The sequence below is a fragment of the Poecilia latipinna genome, unplaced genomic scaffold (assembly GCF_001443285.1).
Source record: "Poecilia latipinna isolate Pla-1442-1.1 unplaced genomic scaffold, P_latipinna-1.0 Scaffold3821, whole genome shotgun sequence".
In the NCBI taxonomy this organism is placed as follows: Eukaryota; Metazoa; Chordata; class Actinopteri; order Cyprinodontiformes; family Poeciliidae; genus Poecilia; species Poecilia latipinna.
This window is the reverse complement of record NW_015116437.1, coordinates 18,946-36,961: the sequence shown is the minus strand read 5'-3', so window position 1 is coordinate 36,961 and position 18,016 is coordinate 18,946. Positions and strand designations below refer to the sequence as shown.

At 40.1% G+C, this 18,016-nt stretch overlaps 1 protein-coding gene across 1 annotated transcript in view; it reads left to right on the top strand.

The window, feature by feature from the left end:
- Positions 1 to 2,405: 2,405 nt before the first annotated feature.
- The window catches only part of LOC106941717 (nuclear receptor coactivator 2-like), a 34,319-nt gene continuing 18,708 nt past the window's right edge, over positions 2,406 to 18,016 (top strand). Inside the window, exons 1-3 of the mRNA XM_015024814.1 lie at positions 2,406 to 3,161; positions 14,464 to 14,571; positions 17,750 to 17,922. Of these exons, the coding sequence (XP_014880300.1) occupies positions 14,480 to 14,571; positions 17,750 to 17,922 (265 nt within the window). The 5' untranslated portion in view covers positions 2,406 to 3,161; positions 14,464 to 14,479. The remainder of the gene's footprint in view (positions 3,162 to 14,463; positions 14,572 to 17,749; positions 17,923 to 18,016) is intronic.

The following is an 18,016-nucleotide window of genomic DNA, read 5'->3' as shown; positions in this document are numbered from 1 at the left end:
AAAAAAAAAAAAAAAAATCTGCTGATTCTGCAGGGGCTCGGGTGCAGAGGTGTGGACGTGGTTATCGGCGCTTCACAATTTAACCCAGATGAAATTGTCTGGAAGTCTTTATCTGATTTCCTTTTTTGTGCTGTAGTTGGCTGCAGTGTACTTGCTGCGAGTCAACAAATGCTGCTTGTTTCTCTTCAGCTTTAGGCTAATGCCAGCTCTATTTTTGGTAAAGCATACGCGTTTGACTGCAGTTTGTCTCACCTTCCCTGATGGAGCAAACTTTATTGATTATAGTCAAGGAAGCTGATGTCAGTGAAACCTTCTTTTTAGGATTGGAACTTAATGCCAATTACTTTCATCAGAGTAGACATCAGTCTTGATTCTTATGCCATTGACAGCCATTAGTGGGCCATTTAAAAGGCACTGGACGAGAGCTCTATTGTGATTAGCCCCTCGGTGACCTGGCCAATATGGTCATCTTCTGTCCTGTTTTACGGGGGCCTGATTTACTGATACAGCAGCTCTTAGCTTAGCTTAGCTTAGCTTAGGTTTGGTTGGGTTGGTTTAAGAGCATTTTGTACAAAAAGAGTCCGTAACTGGAAGAATGAGAAGTTAAGACAGCTGTTTGATCGCACTAATTGATGACTACTGCGATTAACAACTCCTTGAAAGCTGTACGAACATGTATCTTTTGTTATCTTTTCATTTGAACAGAGAGACTAAAGCTAAAGCTAAAGTTGAGCTTGCATAAAGAAGCAGCTCGGATTATTTATTTATTTTTTTGAAGAGAACTTGACCCTGAAATTTCACAGTTTTTTTTTATTTGACCTCCTAATAAATAACTGGCTTGGAAAATTATTTGGGACAAGTAGATTGTCTTTTGTTCCACTGGCAAATCTCTTCACCCATCTCCTAGACATGTTATATTTACATTGCATTTGTTTGAAATAATTTTTTTTTTTTTTTAACACATTTAGATTTTTTTTTTATTCCTCTATTATCCCCATGGACTGCAACACTATTAGAGAAAAATGTGCTGCAGGTTATTTACTAAACGTAGTGGTTTGATTTCAGAAGATCCCAAATGATGCAATCGCCACATTGTTTATTTGAATGTGTATTAAATGCATGCTGTTGCTTGATGCACTTATAGACCAAAATAGTGGGAGTTCTTGAGTTCTTGGTTTTCTTTTCTTTCAGTGCACGGTTCACTTTGGAAATAACTGTTTGGTATTATCAGATCCACAGTGCTCTCTCTTTTTTTTTTGTTTTTGTTTTTTACAGTAATGCTGGATCAATAGAGTGCTTTCAGCCTCCGATGTAGTGCGTCGTATAGTCCAAAGATCAAGTCTGGACTTTGACTGAGCATGTGACGGAGTTAATTCTCAGAGGAAATTTCTCCATAGGCGTCAAAACAGATTTACTAAGCGAAAGAAGGCAAGAGAACGGTTGAAATAGTCACATTTACGTCAGCATTAGTTTAGATTGTTATTACTGTTGCATTACCGTGGAAGGTCATTATAAAACTCCACTGAGACATTCTGTAACTTGTCAATTTTGGCTATTTTTGTAATGCACTTGCACATGTATGTAATCTTCCCCTCTTGTGGCTTTCTGTTCCTTACTTGGTTTGCTTCACAAGGAGAATCTGTTTACTCTCGTGTCATGTCAGCACATCACATCATGTCAGTGGTTTCCCCAGCTGGCTCATTTGGTATGTGCAGCGAAAAGCAGAAGTATTGATTCCTGCTTAGCATTTGATTTTGTAAACAGGGGTACTGCGTAAGCTACAAAAGCGTAAAATAGATGGCAAAATTATTGTTTTGCATAAGATTTTTTTTTAAATTATTATTATTTATCTTTCTTGCAGCAGGTACAGGTTAATGTGTTTAGTCTTTATTGGCTCAATACTTCTAGCCGAAAGGATTCAAATCTGTTTTGGGCTCTTTAAGTTAGATCAGCGAGTTGTTTGTGTACAGCAGCCTTTAAAGATGGACACATTTGCTATTGGATTCTCATTTGACCTTTTGACTAAGTCGATTTGTCCACATTTAATTTAAAAGTCTCCTTAAAAAGAAATTTCAACACAGTAGTGACGTGTGGTGCCATTGTCGTTGTCTGCACCAAAGAGAAACAGGTGTCCCTGAAAGATTTACACTTATATTTCTTCAAAAAAAAAAAAAAAAAACCAAGATTTTAAGAATAGACTGAAAATGACCCCACAGTATAACAATGCCACCAATTTGCTTCATTCATGAGTTCTAAGTATAATTTATGAAGGACTTTCCTCAATGATGGTACGCTTTGCAGATTTCTTTCTCTGTAATTCAAGATCTACATTTGTGGAGCTGACAGCTCAACAGAATGAGTGGCAGGTTTAGGTTTGCAGACCTGTTCTTTTCCCCGTCCAGAACTTTTGAAATGTTTTGATGGTCTATTTATTTGATAGAGGAACAGTGTTCCTTCAAGCCTGGTAGTTATTGAAGGTTTAAAGCAGATAATTGAGTAACTGTGGCTGTAAGAATAATACAAAAAAAATGTATTTGTCACTAATCCACTGTTGTTTACATGAAATCTGTCAAGATTCATGGAAAAATCATTGACAGAACTGCGTAACTGTTACAGCAGAAGATGTGGAGCACATTTCCCCTGCTGGACTCTTGAGCTGAACTGTCAGGCAGCTGCAAGCTGCTGAGTGAGCTGCAGATGTGCAGAGTTGCTGTGTACGGCCCACCAAAAAGGCCCGGTAGTGTATGTGAGCAAAAAAGTAAAAAATAAATTTAAAAAAAAAAATGCTTTGAAGACATTGTCGGGTTAGGTTTTCAAACGTTGTTTTTATTCTAAATTCAACCAAAAACAATGCTGTGTTTACACCAATGTCCTCTCCCGGGGACTTCAAATAACACTTTAGCTGTTTTCTGGATTTCATTACAATAGATAATGAAACAGAAGAAGTCTCGTTTACAGAATAAATGTCACACTTACCGTGCTGTTCAAGGATGTGCTCCTAGGATGCTTTTGCATGACACCGGTTGATTGCCACTGCGGAGAGCTCAATTCGAGTGTTGCTGTTGTTTCTCCCAGCAGGGAGAAGAGAGTGATGTGTAAAGGTTTCCAGGATTCATCATCTTGCAGCAATGGCCTGAGGGACTCTCTGGACTAAGACCACGGTAAGAAGAGCAACCGCAGCCAACTCTCTACTGATGCAACTCTGCTGCGCAATATGATGAATGGACTTCTGTCAAATATAAATGTTGACATGATTCAAACACTGAAACAACAAACTCCTGCTGTTTTATGATCTTGCATCGTTGGAAAAATAGATACACCCGGGTGAGCCTGTGGAGATCATCTCCACAGGCTTTGTGCTGCAACATTTGTTTTACAGACCAAAGCAATGGAGGTTTTGCAAACTCTTCTGCTCTACAGATCCTGATATTGCTGAAAGATTGAGTTTGAGCTGATGCTTCCACAAGTTTGATGAATGTGCTCCTCTGTACTTGTTCGGTTTTCTGACTTGACAGTTTTGTAAATCAGTTTTGCAAAAAGAAAAAAAAAAGAAAAGACAAATTGCTTCATTGTTTATTTAGCTTTTTCTTGTTTTTACTCTTTATCTGGAAATTGCTGGATGTTTAAACACTCTCTGTTTAGCTTAGTTTCTTTCAGCCAGCTTACTGGCAGTTTAGCGGAACGCTTTCCATAAAGCCAGAGTGACTCTGGCATCAAAACAACTTTAAATCAGAAAACTGGTGTAATGGGACGTTGTAGTAATTTTGGAAGCAGTATTTAAAAAAACCCCAAAACAAAATAATAAAAAAAAAAACCTTGCTACACTATACGATATGCTGGTTTCAACCCATACCTTTCTATATTCAAAAGGATTTCAGATAAATCTGAAGAATTATTTATCTGAAGAAGATAAATTCTTCAGATAATTTATCTAAATCATCTGAAGAATTACTTTATGTGAAAGTAAATATGACTTTCACATTTTAGTTTGAGTTGGGGCTGAAAAACGTATCGCAATACAAGGATTTTATTCGAGTCTATATGGATAATTGATTAGTTTTTTTGTTTTAAATATCTGAAACGGAGCCAAAATCGTGTCATGATTTCTGTTTTATTCGCAATTTCCTCTTGAGCCGTTGTGCTCATTTCTTCTTTTCTCTATGCTATTGTTTTTTTAAGCACTTACGAAGGATGGAGGGCAAAACCTTTAACTGATGCTGTGTAGGTGGTTGCTAGGTAACCAAAGAGAGAGAGTTAGTTGACGCCCCCTCCTCCCCTCCTCGCTTGTGAGACGTTGAGTGGCTAGAGCTGTAGAACACTGTGTAGTTCAGGGTCAGAGTCCACTGAAATGATTGAATAGTCTATCAAACGTAGTAGCTGTTTATCAATCGTGTTTATTGGTGACATATAGATTTAAGTTTTTCCCTCCACTAATTGTTTCCCTTCATCTCTATTTTTTCCTTTCATGTTGAAAAGCAACTGGTCCATTTGACTGGTTCACTCTACAGTTCAAAGTTTTATACTGCAATCTGCTCATCAGGCAAAAACCTTGTTTTATTGTAAAACAAGTTTTTTTTTTAATGTACACACTACAATAAGCAGCTGGGTCAGTAGTGGATTGATAATGGCTCAGATCAATTAGGTAATTGACCCTTGGAGATTAACTTGGGATAACCCAACACATCAGCCTCTACGTTAACCTGATTTCCCTACTGTTATCAGTAAATCTTCCCATAGCAATTAACCACTGATGGATTTGGACTACATTGTTGTTTGAAGATGCATACTCGTAACAGCAGTAGTCGGTTTTGTTTCTTTTTTTTGTCCATTGCTTTATGCTAAGTTGGCAAATTGCCATTGTGATTTACATATCCAGCCATTGTACTCCCCAGTGTTTCTCTGACAACCAGATGCTGAACCGTCTGCTTCTCATCCTGCGACATCCTGGAGTTACTGCCGCCATTAAAGATTGATGAGTGTGATCAGCTTTCAGTAAATGTGGGGGCCTGGCTTGTTGTTGCTATCTGCCACTTTAGTGCCATTACCTGGCAGTGATTCCAGAGGAAAGAATATCTTGAGTGGGACTAGGTCGTATACAATTTGAACAGTTTTTCTTTCTTTTTTTTTCTTTTTTTTTTTTTGCTTGTTCATTTTACCCATCAGGAGAACTTTGAGAATTTTCCATTGAATTTCTTTTTTGGAGGACGGTTGTTGGAGTAATTAATGGTGCAAAGTTGATTTTAACTTTGCACCAAGTTAAGGTGGATGTTAGGTGGATGTTAAAATTTAGGTTTCTTGCATGCTCTTTGGTGATCTCTTATCCTGCATTATTCAGACTAAAATCAAAGACTTTTGTCTTTTCTGCCTTAAGCTAGCAAACATCCTGGAGAGAGAAGAGAACATGGACTTGCAGCATATTCTTAGTTATTGGGAAAACGTTACCGATTGTAATCAACCAACATTTTTTTTTTTTTTTTTTCCGTGTATGTCATCCCAGTAAATCCCACCACTGTTAGTTTCAACATCTGGCTCACTGAGATCTGTTAGGCATGGACAAAATGGCAGTGAAAGTGAAAGTCCATGCAACTGTTTGTAAGCAGTGTTTGAATACATGACAGTTGAAATATTACAACATTCCAAATATTGTACTCGAGTTGTTGTTGGTCTATGCAGTCTTGATCATTGTTGATCTTTTTTTTTGTTATTGTACAGTTCAAATTCAAAACTATAAAGTCATTCATATTATGGACACAATTACTTAGTGACCTTAGTGACACGGGAATATAAAGTTGTGTGTCACCATAATGCATATGAAGACTTTGGAGAGCATAAAGGTCTTCAATAAAAGGGGATCCAAGAGTCTTGAGGAACCTCTCTTGTTTTTTTTGTTTGTTTTTTTTTTGTTTTTTTTTTTGTTATTATTCTTAGATTAATAACTGCCAAATAACACAAAGTGGTCCCAGTAGAGCAAGTAAAGCCTGACATAATCCAGCACAGTATCAGAAAGTCCCTCCTGCTTTTGCAGACTATTTAATGGTATGTCATAGTAGACTGTCTCAAATTAAGGTGAAGTTAAGGTTCTCAACTCGTAGAGAAATTTTATTTCATGGATTTACTAGTTCTGTTCTGTGGTCATAAATCTCATGACAGTTTGTTTATGCTGTCGAGGCGGATGGTAAATGGTTGCACACCAGAACAGAGACGTAAACTTTAGGCTCATTTTAAGAAGTCACCTGATTTATCGGTGTTTTCTGGAGGCTTTGTTGAGAATTGGAGCAATCGGCTCGAGCCCCTGGCATCACCTTGACCAAGTCGCAATACACAGTGCACCTTTAGGTTTTCGACTTTCATTTTTCTGCCGTCTTGCCGTTCTGCTCTGCCTTTCTCTTGACCCAAATCCGATAGCCCGGCATCTGGTTCAAGGTAACGGCAGCTGTCAGCGAGGCCAGAGTCCGCCACGACCTCCACAGTGTTCAATTCTGTCGAAAACGATATTGTTCAAATCCATATTTGCCTTGAATAACATCTTGCATGAATCCAACAAGTTTGTGTGTATGTTGGCTCTCCCGGACGCCTCTTTTCACCCTGGCAAAAAATACTGGGGCGTAAAACGAGAAGACAAGTGTCCTCTGGGTCCTTCTTCTGTCATGATTTCCTCGTCAGTTTGTGGGAAATGAATTGCCTGTACTGCAGGCCTCGAGAAGCACTCTTTACCCGTGCACTCTTGCTCCCCATGTCCCTCCTGGGGCCGGTTGTGTCGAGACGCCATGTGAGGACAAATTACACACCAACGAGACATTGTTCAGCCCCACCGAGGTTCTGCGCTTTCTGGAAGGGTTCTCGTTATAGCAGTGAATGAGACTACAAACACTGCCCCAATAGCTTCTTATTCAGTGTGATGAATGGTCTTGCCCAGCGCCCAGTGAGCTCCAGAAACACTAGGTGTGTCTCTAAACAAAGCCATGTTAAGCCACAAAATTACAGGAACGGCACACTGGCAGATGCAGCCTCCGCTTGGCAACTCGAGACATTTCTTTCTTCCATTATGTTGCGAGTTCAAATGGGCAAATCAGTAGTTTTATATTGTTGCTTTTTTTTATGGCAGTCTGGTTTTGACTGTGCAGTGTAAGCATCGCGAGTAGTTGCGAGAACTATGCAAAGACCAGAGGATTTTCTCAAGAAAAACTGTCTTAGAACTGCTAAGTATGTCCTCTATTAAGGGACGGTGTGGTGTTTTCTTGGCTGTACATGCAGGTGAATGTCTGAGTTGGATTTCTAAGGTGGGGAGCCGTCTGATGGAGCGGGTTACAAGCAGGTTCTGGTTGAGTTTGACGGGAGGGAGCGCGGTTGCTTCCGGCGCTTTGTGCGGCGTCAAACCACTTGTCGTCCCCACGCTTCTCCCTCACCAGACTGGTTGGCTCCAGCTCAATCCTGGGGGTGGAGGGGGGGGGGTCATGTGACACTCAAATTATAAGCAACAACACACACACACACACACACACTATGGCTTTCGTTCTAAAGAGCTCTCTGAAAGTCAATTGATTTCTCTGGAGATTTTGTTGGGGTTGTGAAGTTATATTTGCTATAGTTTTGCTTTTAGTCCTCTGTCAGAAATGGCGTTCTGTCTGACACACAGCTTTAGCTTCTGGAAAATTACCGGTGTCATTTTCTTGAGGTGGCGTTGTTTCTCTTTAAAGCGTTTTTAATAGCCCTCCCCGTCGTGCATCCGTGGGAGTCGGTCACAGATAGGATAAAGATGGGGGGGTTAAAAAAAAAAAAAAAAAGGGTAACAACGTGAGAATTGTTTACACTGTCAGCCCATCTGCTCGCAAATATTCGACGTCTGCGTTTATGCGAGAGAAACAGGAAGGAGTCTAAAGCAGAGATGGCTATGAGGCTCGGTTTCAAAGTGGGCAACTACCCAGAAGGGCATTGCTCAAATAAACCCCATGACCCCCAGGCATCATTTCCACTCAGTCCTTCAGCCTGTGCTTTCCCCAGTCAAAGCTGCTGCTTTGCCAGGAACGCGTAGAAGATAACCGAACGGCGTGTCCACTGCGTTTTACACCTAAAGGATGAAATCGCATTTCAACTTAACGCTTATAAATCGCACAATCCAAGATGAGCTCTCAGTTGCATTATCTCTGAAATGTTTTATTTTAATAGCCTGCGAAGGTAATTGACGCGTCGTCTTTTACTGCAACAGCCTTCCTGGAGAGCGTTTAGACTAAATAAAAGCTGATATCACTTGTTTCCTTTACGGTGTCCTTTTTGCAATTTCTTGTGACACTAAAAGAAACATGTCATGGCCAGCGGCTCTGTATTTGGCCGTTTGGTTTTGCAGATTTATTTATTTTTATTTTTTTCCTTTTGCTTATACTGCAAATGGCTTGCACTGATGACGGATGGAGAATATGTCCCAACTTGGTGTAGTAATGAATTACAGGAGTTGATGGCTTGATGAGCTTCAAATTTAATAGATGCTTCCTAGAATATGCCAATCATTCAAGAGCATAATGAGGTTACTTACCCTACCCATCTATAACCTACTTATCACTGTCAGTGACGCCCGAGACAGAAGTAACAATGAATTGCTTTTTTTCCTGTGCTATCCTTTAATCAGTCGTAATCTTTTTATTTTGTATTATATAAAGGAGGGCTTAGGCTAAGGATCTGTCATCTGTAGAGTTGAAACCAGACAATTATGATTACAGAACAAAAGACATCTAAACAATTTTTTTTTTGTCTCTGAACACCTCAAACATGCTACTTCACTGTGTGACATCATCACAGGAAAGCAGTCAAAAAAAACTAAACAAACTTTTTACCTCCAGAAGTCTTGTTTATCTGTGGGATACCAGAAAGATCCTCTTTACCTGCTATTCAGGTTTGAACGGTATGGGAACGTCTACTCATCATATCGTTCAGGAAGGAGGCGAGATCCGTTTCAGAGATAACTCAACCCAACAACAAAAGCAAACAATGCCAGCTGAAGCTGATGTCATTATCTACATTGAAATGAGTGCTGAAAGGCCACGCAGACGAAGAAACCAGATTAGTTTAGATTACATTGTTAGAGATGGTTCTTATAGGCTGATGAAGCAGAACTTTAAGGGGTTAACTGTAAAGATCATTGTTGCATTAGTAAAAATGGACAGCTTGCCAGTCGGAGGACACCCGACTGCGAAGCAATATGTTTCCTCTGCGTTTTGTTGCACAAGTGACTGGTGAAGGTCATTTTTTATGCGTTTCCTCATAAGGATGAGGGATGACGATGTCTTAAGATGTCCTGGCAGGTTGGAGAAAATGCTATCATACCGACTGTGGTAGTGTCCGTGAATTTTTAAACTTGTCCCCCAGAGACATGGAAGCGTTCGGCAATTTTCCTCCACAACGTGACTCTTGTTCATATTGGGTCTTGAGACTTTGTAGAATAAGGGCCCATTAAAAGCCAGGTGGCAACTTTTAGGCTGAAAGCAGACATGGTTGTAGTTCTTTTACCCTCTGAGGGGTTGTTTCATACTCTATGTTCTGTTAAATGTAAGCACATTTTTACAGCATCTTTGTTTGCTAATGATTTCCCAGCGGTTATTAGCTTGCCAGCAGTCCAGACTCTTCCTTTTTTTTTTCGAGATGGGAACCCCCTGTTAGTCTGCCTTGTGTTGAGACCCCGCTCCCCTTTCCCAGCTACAGAATCAGCCGGCAGCCTGCTTGCCAGGCCGTCTGGTCGTCTGTGTTGGTGTCATTGAGACGTGCTCGGTACTTCAAGTCTCACTTATTTGTCTCAATGTAGAGTGACCCATCATTGCTGCTATGTCAAGGAGATGGTGGCGACCAATCATATCTGGCTCAGCGAGGCACGCTCGGCCAATAAGAAGCAGAATCCCCATGGTAACTTGTGCTTTTGAAAGCCCTGCCCCGGCCAATAAAAATGGAGAATGGCCCTTGGCTATTAGTGTTTAATGGCCTGCTGCCATTAATAAAAATGATACAACCTCTAATATTGCGTTTCATGTTTTCAGCCAGCACACAGCTTGCTCTGCACAAAGATGGCGGTGTTCAAAATGGCAAAACAGTGGGACACGTGGACTCGGGCGTTTGTGTCTGTTCACTCGCAGCACTAGTCAACAAGGGAACTCAAGACACTTGTCAAAAGGACATGTTTAAAACCGTAGCCAAAGCTTTGGCTTTATTCATGTCGAGCCAGTTGCTACTGCTAGCTTACAGTGGGTCACTCCAGGGCAGGAGGCAGTCAGACTAAGGTTTGCATGGCCACTACCTCAGTCATTATTTTAGCCAGCTTCTGCCAGGCTATGCTACCCTGCTCTCCCCTAAATACTGGCGTTCTCCACTCTGCTCCCTCCTTATGTAATGGCAGAGCAGCAAGTGGTGTGTGTCATAGCTGTTTCCATGGTAAGGGTAGCTGAGACTCTATCACAACACAGCATGCGCCAGCTGTGGCACCTACTCTGGGAAAAGACCTGCATGTTCTCTTTGAAGGGTTTCATTTAAAGGTCCGTTCTTTTTACGAGCCGAAACCAAAGATTCAGTGCCTTGCAGAAGTATTCGTGTCCCCCTGATCCTGCTGTTTAAAAAAACATTTTGTCTTGTTATTGCTCACTGCATCCTTCAGTGGGGTTCGTTTGGATTTTATGTGACAAAAAAAAAAACATTTAAAGTGTGGTAGACATTTTCAGTCTGTCTCCCTTTATTCTGTTGCCCATAAATAATAATCCAGTGTAACTAAATGCTTTAAAGTTTCCTTTAAAGGCTAATTGTCCTGTTGTAAACTTTTTTTTTTTAAAATTTCAACGTAAATACAGATGTTCTGTTAAGGTCTCAGAGGCTTATTGTAGTACATTTGTGAATAAATGGCATCATGTGGGGAAAAAAGCAAATAGCTTAAGAATAAAGTTTTGGAGAAGATCAATGAAGGGTTTGGTTACAAATATTATCCTAGCATGTGCTTGTTTCTAAATGAAAATTAACGCGTTCTTCTTTGATTTACAATTTTGACTTCTAATGATTCATTTCCTGCTAGAGAGCCACCTGGTGGTTGAAGAAAAATACACAGAAAAGCCGCACCGGGCTACAATCCGCATGGTTCAAAGTTTAGGGAAAAAGTAGCAGTTTATAGTCCGGAAAATACGGTACCNTAGGTGAAATTGGATAATTACCACGGCACACCTGACGATCACTCACGGCACACTAGTGTGCCGCGGAACAGTGGTTGAAAAACACTGTCTTAGAGTACTGTTTCAACCATCATCTGAAAATGGAATAAAAATTTAAAAAAAAACATGCGGGTAGCCAAAAGGTCCATTGTATCTCTGGAGCAGCTAAAGAGATCCACAGGACAGGAGGTAGAATCTTTTGAGATGCTAACTTTTATTTGTGTGCTTCAAAAGTTATTGTTGAAAGCATTAAAAAGTAGGATAACAAATTTTGCTGGACAATAAATTGTCCCAGAAATTATTGCGACAAGCAATAATATTGTTGTTTTGAGACCATTTTCATGTAATACAACGGTAACGGCCTAACAATGCAAGAACACATTCTCAGAGATTCGCTAAACTTTAAATTCTAATGAGTATCTTAACATTCGACACTTGAACTGGAAGACATTTTAAATATCCAAAATAAACGAGCAAAAGACAACAAAAAATAAAAACAAAAAAAAAAGATTATGGAGTCTCTGTAAACAAAACTGTCCTTCAAATAAAGGGCTAGTCGAGACCAAAGCACCAGACTGAAGACTTTTGCTTTCCAGTTTTTGGTAGAAAGAGGAAAAAAAAAAAAACAAACAACAAAAACGATGAAATTGTACAAATAGAAGAGATTGAGCTTGCTTTAATTTATCATGCGATTAATTGATTTATTGTTTATTGTGACAGACGCTAGTAAGAAGTCCTGTTTGCGGCCTGCAACAATCCATTGGAAGAGGGCGCTCTGGTTAGACGAGACCAAAGTTGAACTTTTTGGCCTGCATTCAAACTGCTGTGTGGGAGAAAAACTAATGATACACTTTACCCTCAAGACGCCCTCCCTTCTGTTCATAGCTATGCCTTACTGTGGCTTATTCCATCACATAAAATCTCAATAAAGTACAATGAGGTTTAGCAACATCAACTGCCTTAAGGAACTTTATTTACATCCTTTTTAATGTAACCGTTTATTTTAAGGCAATGAGTTTTTAACTTTCTAATATACTGAAGGTATCCTTCTATATATTTAAACCCGAGTCCATTAGCTGCTGACAGATTTTCAGAGGACGATGGTAATTAATAAGATATTACTGCACTTCGGTTAATAATTGATGGTTTTTCATTTAGTGCCCTCAAATTCTACTTGTGGTAACTTAAGAGTAGGATAGAGAAGGAACAGTTTTAGCTTTTGAGAACTGCTTATGTTGGTTTTAAGAGCCTAACCGATCCAACTTTAAAGCTTTTGTTTGCTGAATCTGTTATGGAAAATTTTATTTTTCTCTGTGCAGGAAATCTTTATTTTTTTTCCCCCAGCCACTCTGCTCTGGCAGGTCAATAATAATGATAAAAAGAAAATATTTATTGACTCTTATTCAATATGCAACTGTGGCCAGAAATCTGCCACACTCTGTTGAGCATCAGCTGAGTGCATCAGAAGGGCAGCAGCACCCACTGGGCGCCGACTTCATCTGTGATCGTCAAGGGGAGAAATCTGCTAGCTTGTCATGGAAAGCATGTAATGTTTAGTTTAAACTCAAAAAATTGTGACATTCCGGGTTCATTTCAATTGTAGAATCTTCAAAAAACCATTGTTCTCTAGGTATAACTTCTTTATTGTTTATGCCATAAATCATTGAATAATGTAATAAAATCTCTTTGTTTAAATGGCACCAATCACAGATCCTCTTAAGGCCTAAATGTGTCTAATTTATCCACTGACTGTCGTATGAAATGAATTAAGACACTCCATGTAATTTAATAACATTTTTTTTTTAAATAATTATTCAAGTAGCCATGTTAAAATTTCTAATCTCTGGGAAGAAATGTGATTTATTTGCACTTAAAAAAAATAATATGTAAAAGTTTGCCCCGCTCCTAACTTTCTGGAGCGAGATGTTTGAGAGGTTTCCTGAAAATACAGATAGTATGAAGTTGCATCATCTCAAAGTGATCGGTGACGAGGGTTTGACTCCGCATAGAACTTTCCATTTCTACATTTTTAGCGAGTCCTTGGTGGATTTACTGGTATGTCATTGTCATGCTGGAGGGTTCAGTTTTGCTTTAGCTTTATTTATGACTTTTTTTTTTTCTTCTTCTTGCTTTAACCCTCCTGTTGTCCTAGGGTCAAAATGACCCGAGGACAACAGGAGGGTTAAACTGACAGTAGAATTTATTGTAGGTTCTGTGACGGTGAGACGGCTGAAGTACATCGTCGGTGTCCTGCTCATGATCTGACTCGGGCGTGCTGAAGCAGAGACGCGTCTAAAATTTGCACGATGCCACTCCTCACTGCCTGGATTTGAAGACCACCGGTACATAGGAATGGTCTCTACATACGAGACCATTCAAACCAATCGTCTCGTATATAGCGAAACTTGGACCCAGTTATAATTTAGCAAAATAAAAATGCACGACAACTGGTAAAGCATTATCCGAGGATGAAAGGACAGCTGATTTTGATTAACTTTGGAGCAATCCCTCTTTTTGAGTATCCGAAGTAAACTCATTGTACTCCTTTTTATCCCAAATTAACAAGTAAATAGCCTTTTACCACAAACACTGTTCCACTTCCAGCTGCCTCTCTGCCACATTAACTCTTTGTGCTTCAACTGTTTGCTTCCGTCAAGAGACTCCCAAATGTATTTAACAAAAGAAAAAAAATAAATAAAATTTATTGTACCGTATAGGAAGTGACCTTATAAGACATTTCTAAGTAGGCGAGTGTTATTTCCACATAACCTCAAACGGTAGGAGTCCTCATTGTTGTGGTTTTGATTGACCTCGAGTTTTTCCAGGCGAATGGCGGTCCGTACAGTGACGCAGGCACACGTTACTGTAAACTCTCTGTCCTGAATGTGAGCTGGCTTCACTTGGTTTTGTGTAGCGAATGGGTTTTTCTCAGCACACGGTTGAGCGCACAGACTGTTGCTGCAGGCGAAGCGCGGTGCTCTCATTTCAGTCTCTCTGGGGAGAACTGTGCCATCGGAGAGAAATGATTGAATCTCTACCTCTGCTCCATTTTCACTCATTTCTCCCGGACTGGATCAACTTGTGCTTCCAGCACAGACTTTGTGTACGTGTGTGTGTGGGCGTGTGTTTGTATGTGTGCTGTATGTAGATGGCCATATGGGCCCTCACCGAGTCCTGCATTGTCATCCTTTCACATACCGTTGCTGTCTTACCTTTTGCTCAGTCAGTTAGCTAGTGAAATTGTTGCTTCTTATTTAAAACTGTGATTTCCTGTGTGTTCCATTTGCAGACGCTGATATGCATTGATGATGAGTGGAGTCGGTGAAAACTCATCTGACCCTGCAAGGGCAGAAGCACGAAAACGCAAAGAATGCTCCGCCGAACTCATAGGACCCAGGTAACCCTCAAGAATGATCAAGTCCTACTTGCCAACTTATTTCATCTCACACCGCTACCTAGAGATTTTAGTTTTTCTTCGTGTTAGTAATTCGAATTACCAGGCCACTGCAGATTCAACTACCTTCCCTCTGCTGACGATTTCGAAACTAAAAAGGAAACTCCATCAAGCAGCGGTGCAGGTCAATTTACCCATCTACGATTTCAGACTCTTGCAGTTCTGTTCAGGAAATGTCATACTCAGTTTTACAGATAATGATGTAAAGTAATCTTTTTTTCATATTTTATTTTACTTTAAAATCTCCACACAGTCTACGGTAAGAAAACAGCCTTATAGGACTCTGAGTATTCGGTTTTAATATTGGTCACTATCTTCTATGTCATAAATGCCAACCAATACAAATGTGCACGGACAAGAATCAAACGAGGGGTCATATAAAATCTTGAACAATCACATTCAGTGTTTCTATATAATTAACTCTGTTGAATTATTTTAAAGTACAAAGCAGCTTGTTTGCAGGTTTAAAGGAAAGTAGGTTGGGATGACAGAGCAATGTTTGGATCTAAAATAAGGGCACAAATTGACCCAGAACCTTCGAGGAGATAATGAGTTATCTTTTCCAGGAGATACCAGGAGTTTTTACAGGAGCTCCAATGTCCCGCGTAAACGTATCTAGTTTTGTTGAGCTTGTTTAGGAAGGTCGTCCACGGTGCCACATGTAAGAACCTGTTGATAATGAATGTTAAACTGTTGGAAAGCTGTTTTATTTCCCCCTTAAATGGTGCCAGAGTAACAGAGTGTAAGAAAAATACATTTATGGCTTGAGCAACAGGGTTGAGGATGTGGGTTGTACCCCATGAAAAACTTGGCAATTTCTCCCTGCTAATGCGAAACACCTTTAGGTGGAGGCAGCGTGATGGCGAGGGGCGGTACTTCCCTCGCTGGAAAAAAAAAAAAAGAAACGAGGCTCGTCGCTCCAGGTGGAAATCTCAATGTAGAGGGATACAGAGATGAGATTCTGCAGTCAGTGGCCTTCACATGAATCCACTCTCGTGGACTGAGCTCTATCAGCCTTTGTTCACACAGCGATTTAGAGTGGAGAGGATGGGACGGCCTGATTGCAGTCTTGACCCTTAACCACAATGACCATCTTGGGCATCAGTTTGGGTGCGCTTATAAATACCGAAGCGACCAACACAACCACATTGACAGACTTGAGGTTGAACCGTAGGAGCACACAGTACTGTGTAGGGCTGAAACGATTCATGAAAGCTATTCGAGTACCTTGATTATTAGAATTCCTTGACGCATCGTTCAATTATGATTACTTTTTAGTGCACTGTAATCATATGATTTTTTTTGTTTTGTTTTGTTTTTAAACTTTATGTGTGTGGTGTGCAGCGCTTTAATGAGCTGATGAAGAATGCTAAGTGCTATTAGCAGCTATGGAGGGAGATGGAGAGGCACAGAAAGCTTTCCAATGGCGCCTCCACAATGCGGCAACACGTCAGCAGGAAAATGAAGGTGTAGGTTGGGCCTGAAACAATCAAAACCAACTTGATCGAGCCTGTAAACGTCGTGTCAGAGCCTGATTCAACCCGACTAATTAACTTTAGAGGCCTGAGATCAAAGTAAACTTGGCATATTACGTTAAACTGCTGTCAGTTTAACATACTTTGTGCTCCGCCGACTTATTACTCTCCCCATTTTTAGCTTGTATTAATATCTTCAAGCTCCATTTTCTCACTTGTTGTACTTACTGATCAAGGAGAATAACGATGTGAAAAAACAATAAAAAATAGATTAGAAATATGTGTAAAAAACAAAAAAAGAAGCTTTTTCATACTTCAAACTCGAGACTGAAAGTGAAGTGTTACAAAAAGGCAATGTCTCTTTTTTAAGTTTGCTTTTTAATTTGTGAAATAATGAGACTAAGAGTTTGATTGAATCATACTGTATTTAAGTGTGTCTTAAATGTGTTTTCTTAAATAGGAACTGAATTGTTGACTAGCATTTTCTCTGTCATATGTTTCTTTAAGTAGCTACTAGATGCTCAGAACAATCAGTTGATTACTTGATCACTATAATCATTTAAAACAGCCATAGTCGTATGTGAGCCAGATAGTGACAAGCCTTACATGTAAAGTGTCATCATTAGACTTACAGCAACTCTTGCCGTTGTTGATATGAAAGTGCATTCCTGTACGATCAGAAAGAGAGTTCAGCAGAGGCAATGTTTGCTCGTCAAGAAAAACGGACTTAAGGCGGAGTTGCAGTCGTGCTTTTAGGGGTTCCCATTGAGCGCACGCGAGCCGAGCGAGCGGTGTGGCCTATATACTTGATGCATACTTTGGTGCGGTATTCTCCAACGGGAGCCATGATAGAGAGTTCCTATACATGTCAGTGCAGGTGAACCTGCTCTGCAAGAGAGCATTCCAGATTGTCCAGTTTGAGTGAAAGGACCAGGAGTCGCGCCAACACGACTGGGCGGGGCTGGCACGTTTATCGCATACTGCCTCTGTCCTAGTTCAGTGCATCAACTGCAAACCTAGCTTAAATATTGCCAGAGCTAAACAAGAGAAAGACCGATGGCTTTTGGAGCAATGTTCTTTGGACAGACGAATCCAACACTGAATTATTTAGACACCAGTATCTTAAGAATAATCCAAATTCATTAGCGGAGACGAGCTTCATGTAAACTGTAAAGTATGGAGGTGGAAGAATTGTCTTGTGGAGATCCTTTGCTGCAGCGGATCTGGGCCAGTTCAAAATTAACAGATGGGAGGTCCTGGAATGGAGTATAGTCCAGATATTTATTCTTTTGAGATGCTGTGGCTTGAAACAATTCAAACACTTCACAGCTTCAAGTGAAGAGTGGGAGACACTGGCAGATGTCTTCAAGGAGCAACTCACTCAAAGTTATTCCAACCCAGGAGGGTAACACCGGGATTTAGGAAAGGACGGTGTCATTTCTTCGCTGTTGAAAATGCTTGTATCTTTTTTGTTTAGTGTTGTGATTTAAAAGAAAAGATAAATTAGCCACCTAAGTGATCTTTTTTTAAAAAAAAAAAAAAAATTGATAGTTTTGTAATTTTCCCCAACATTGGTCCCCCATTGTTTTTTTTTTTTTTTTTTTTAATGACTGTTTTCCCCTCTCGTTGTTTTTATGTCTCTGCAGTCCCAAGCGGAGCAACGAGAAGCGCAACCGCGAGCACGAGAACAAGTATATCGAAGAGCTCGCCGAGCTGATCTTCGCCAACTTCAACGACATCGACAACTTCAACGTCAAACCTGACAAATGTGCAATCCTGAAGGAAACTGTGAAACAGATCAGGCAAATAAAGGAGCAAGGTACGAGTGACAGTCTGGTCGTGCCGTCTGCATTCTGAATAAACTGCAAAAAAAAAAAAAAAAAAAAAAAATAAAAAAATGAAATGATAAAAGT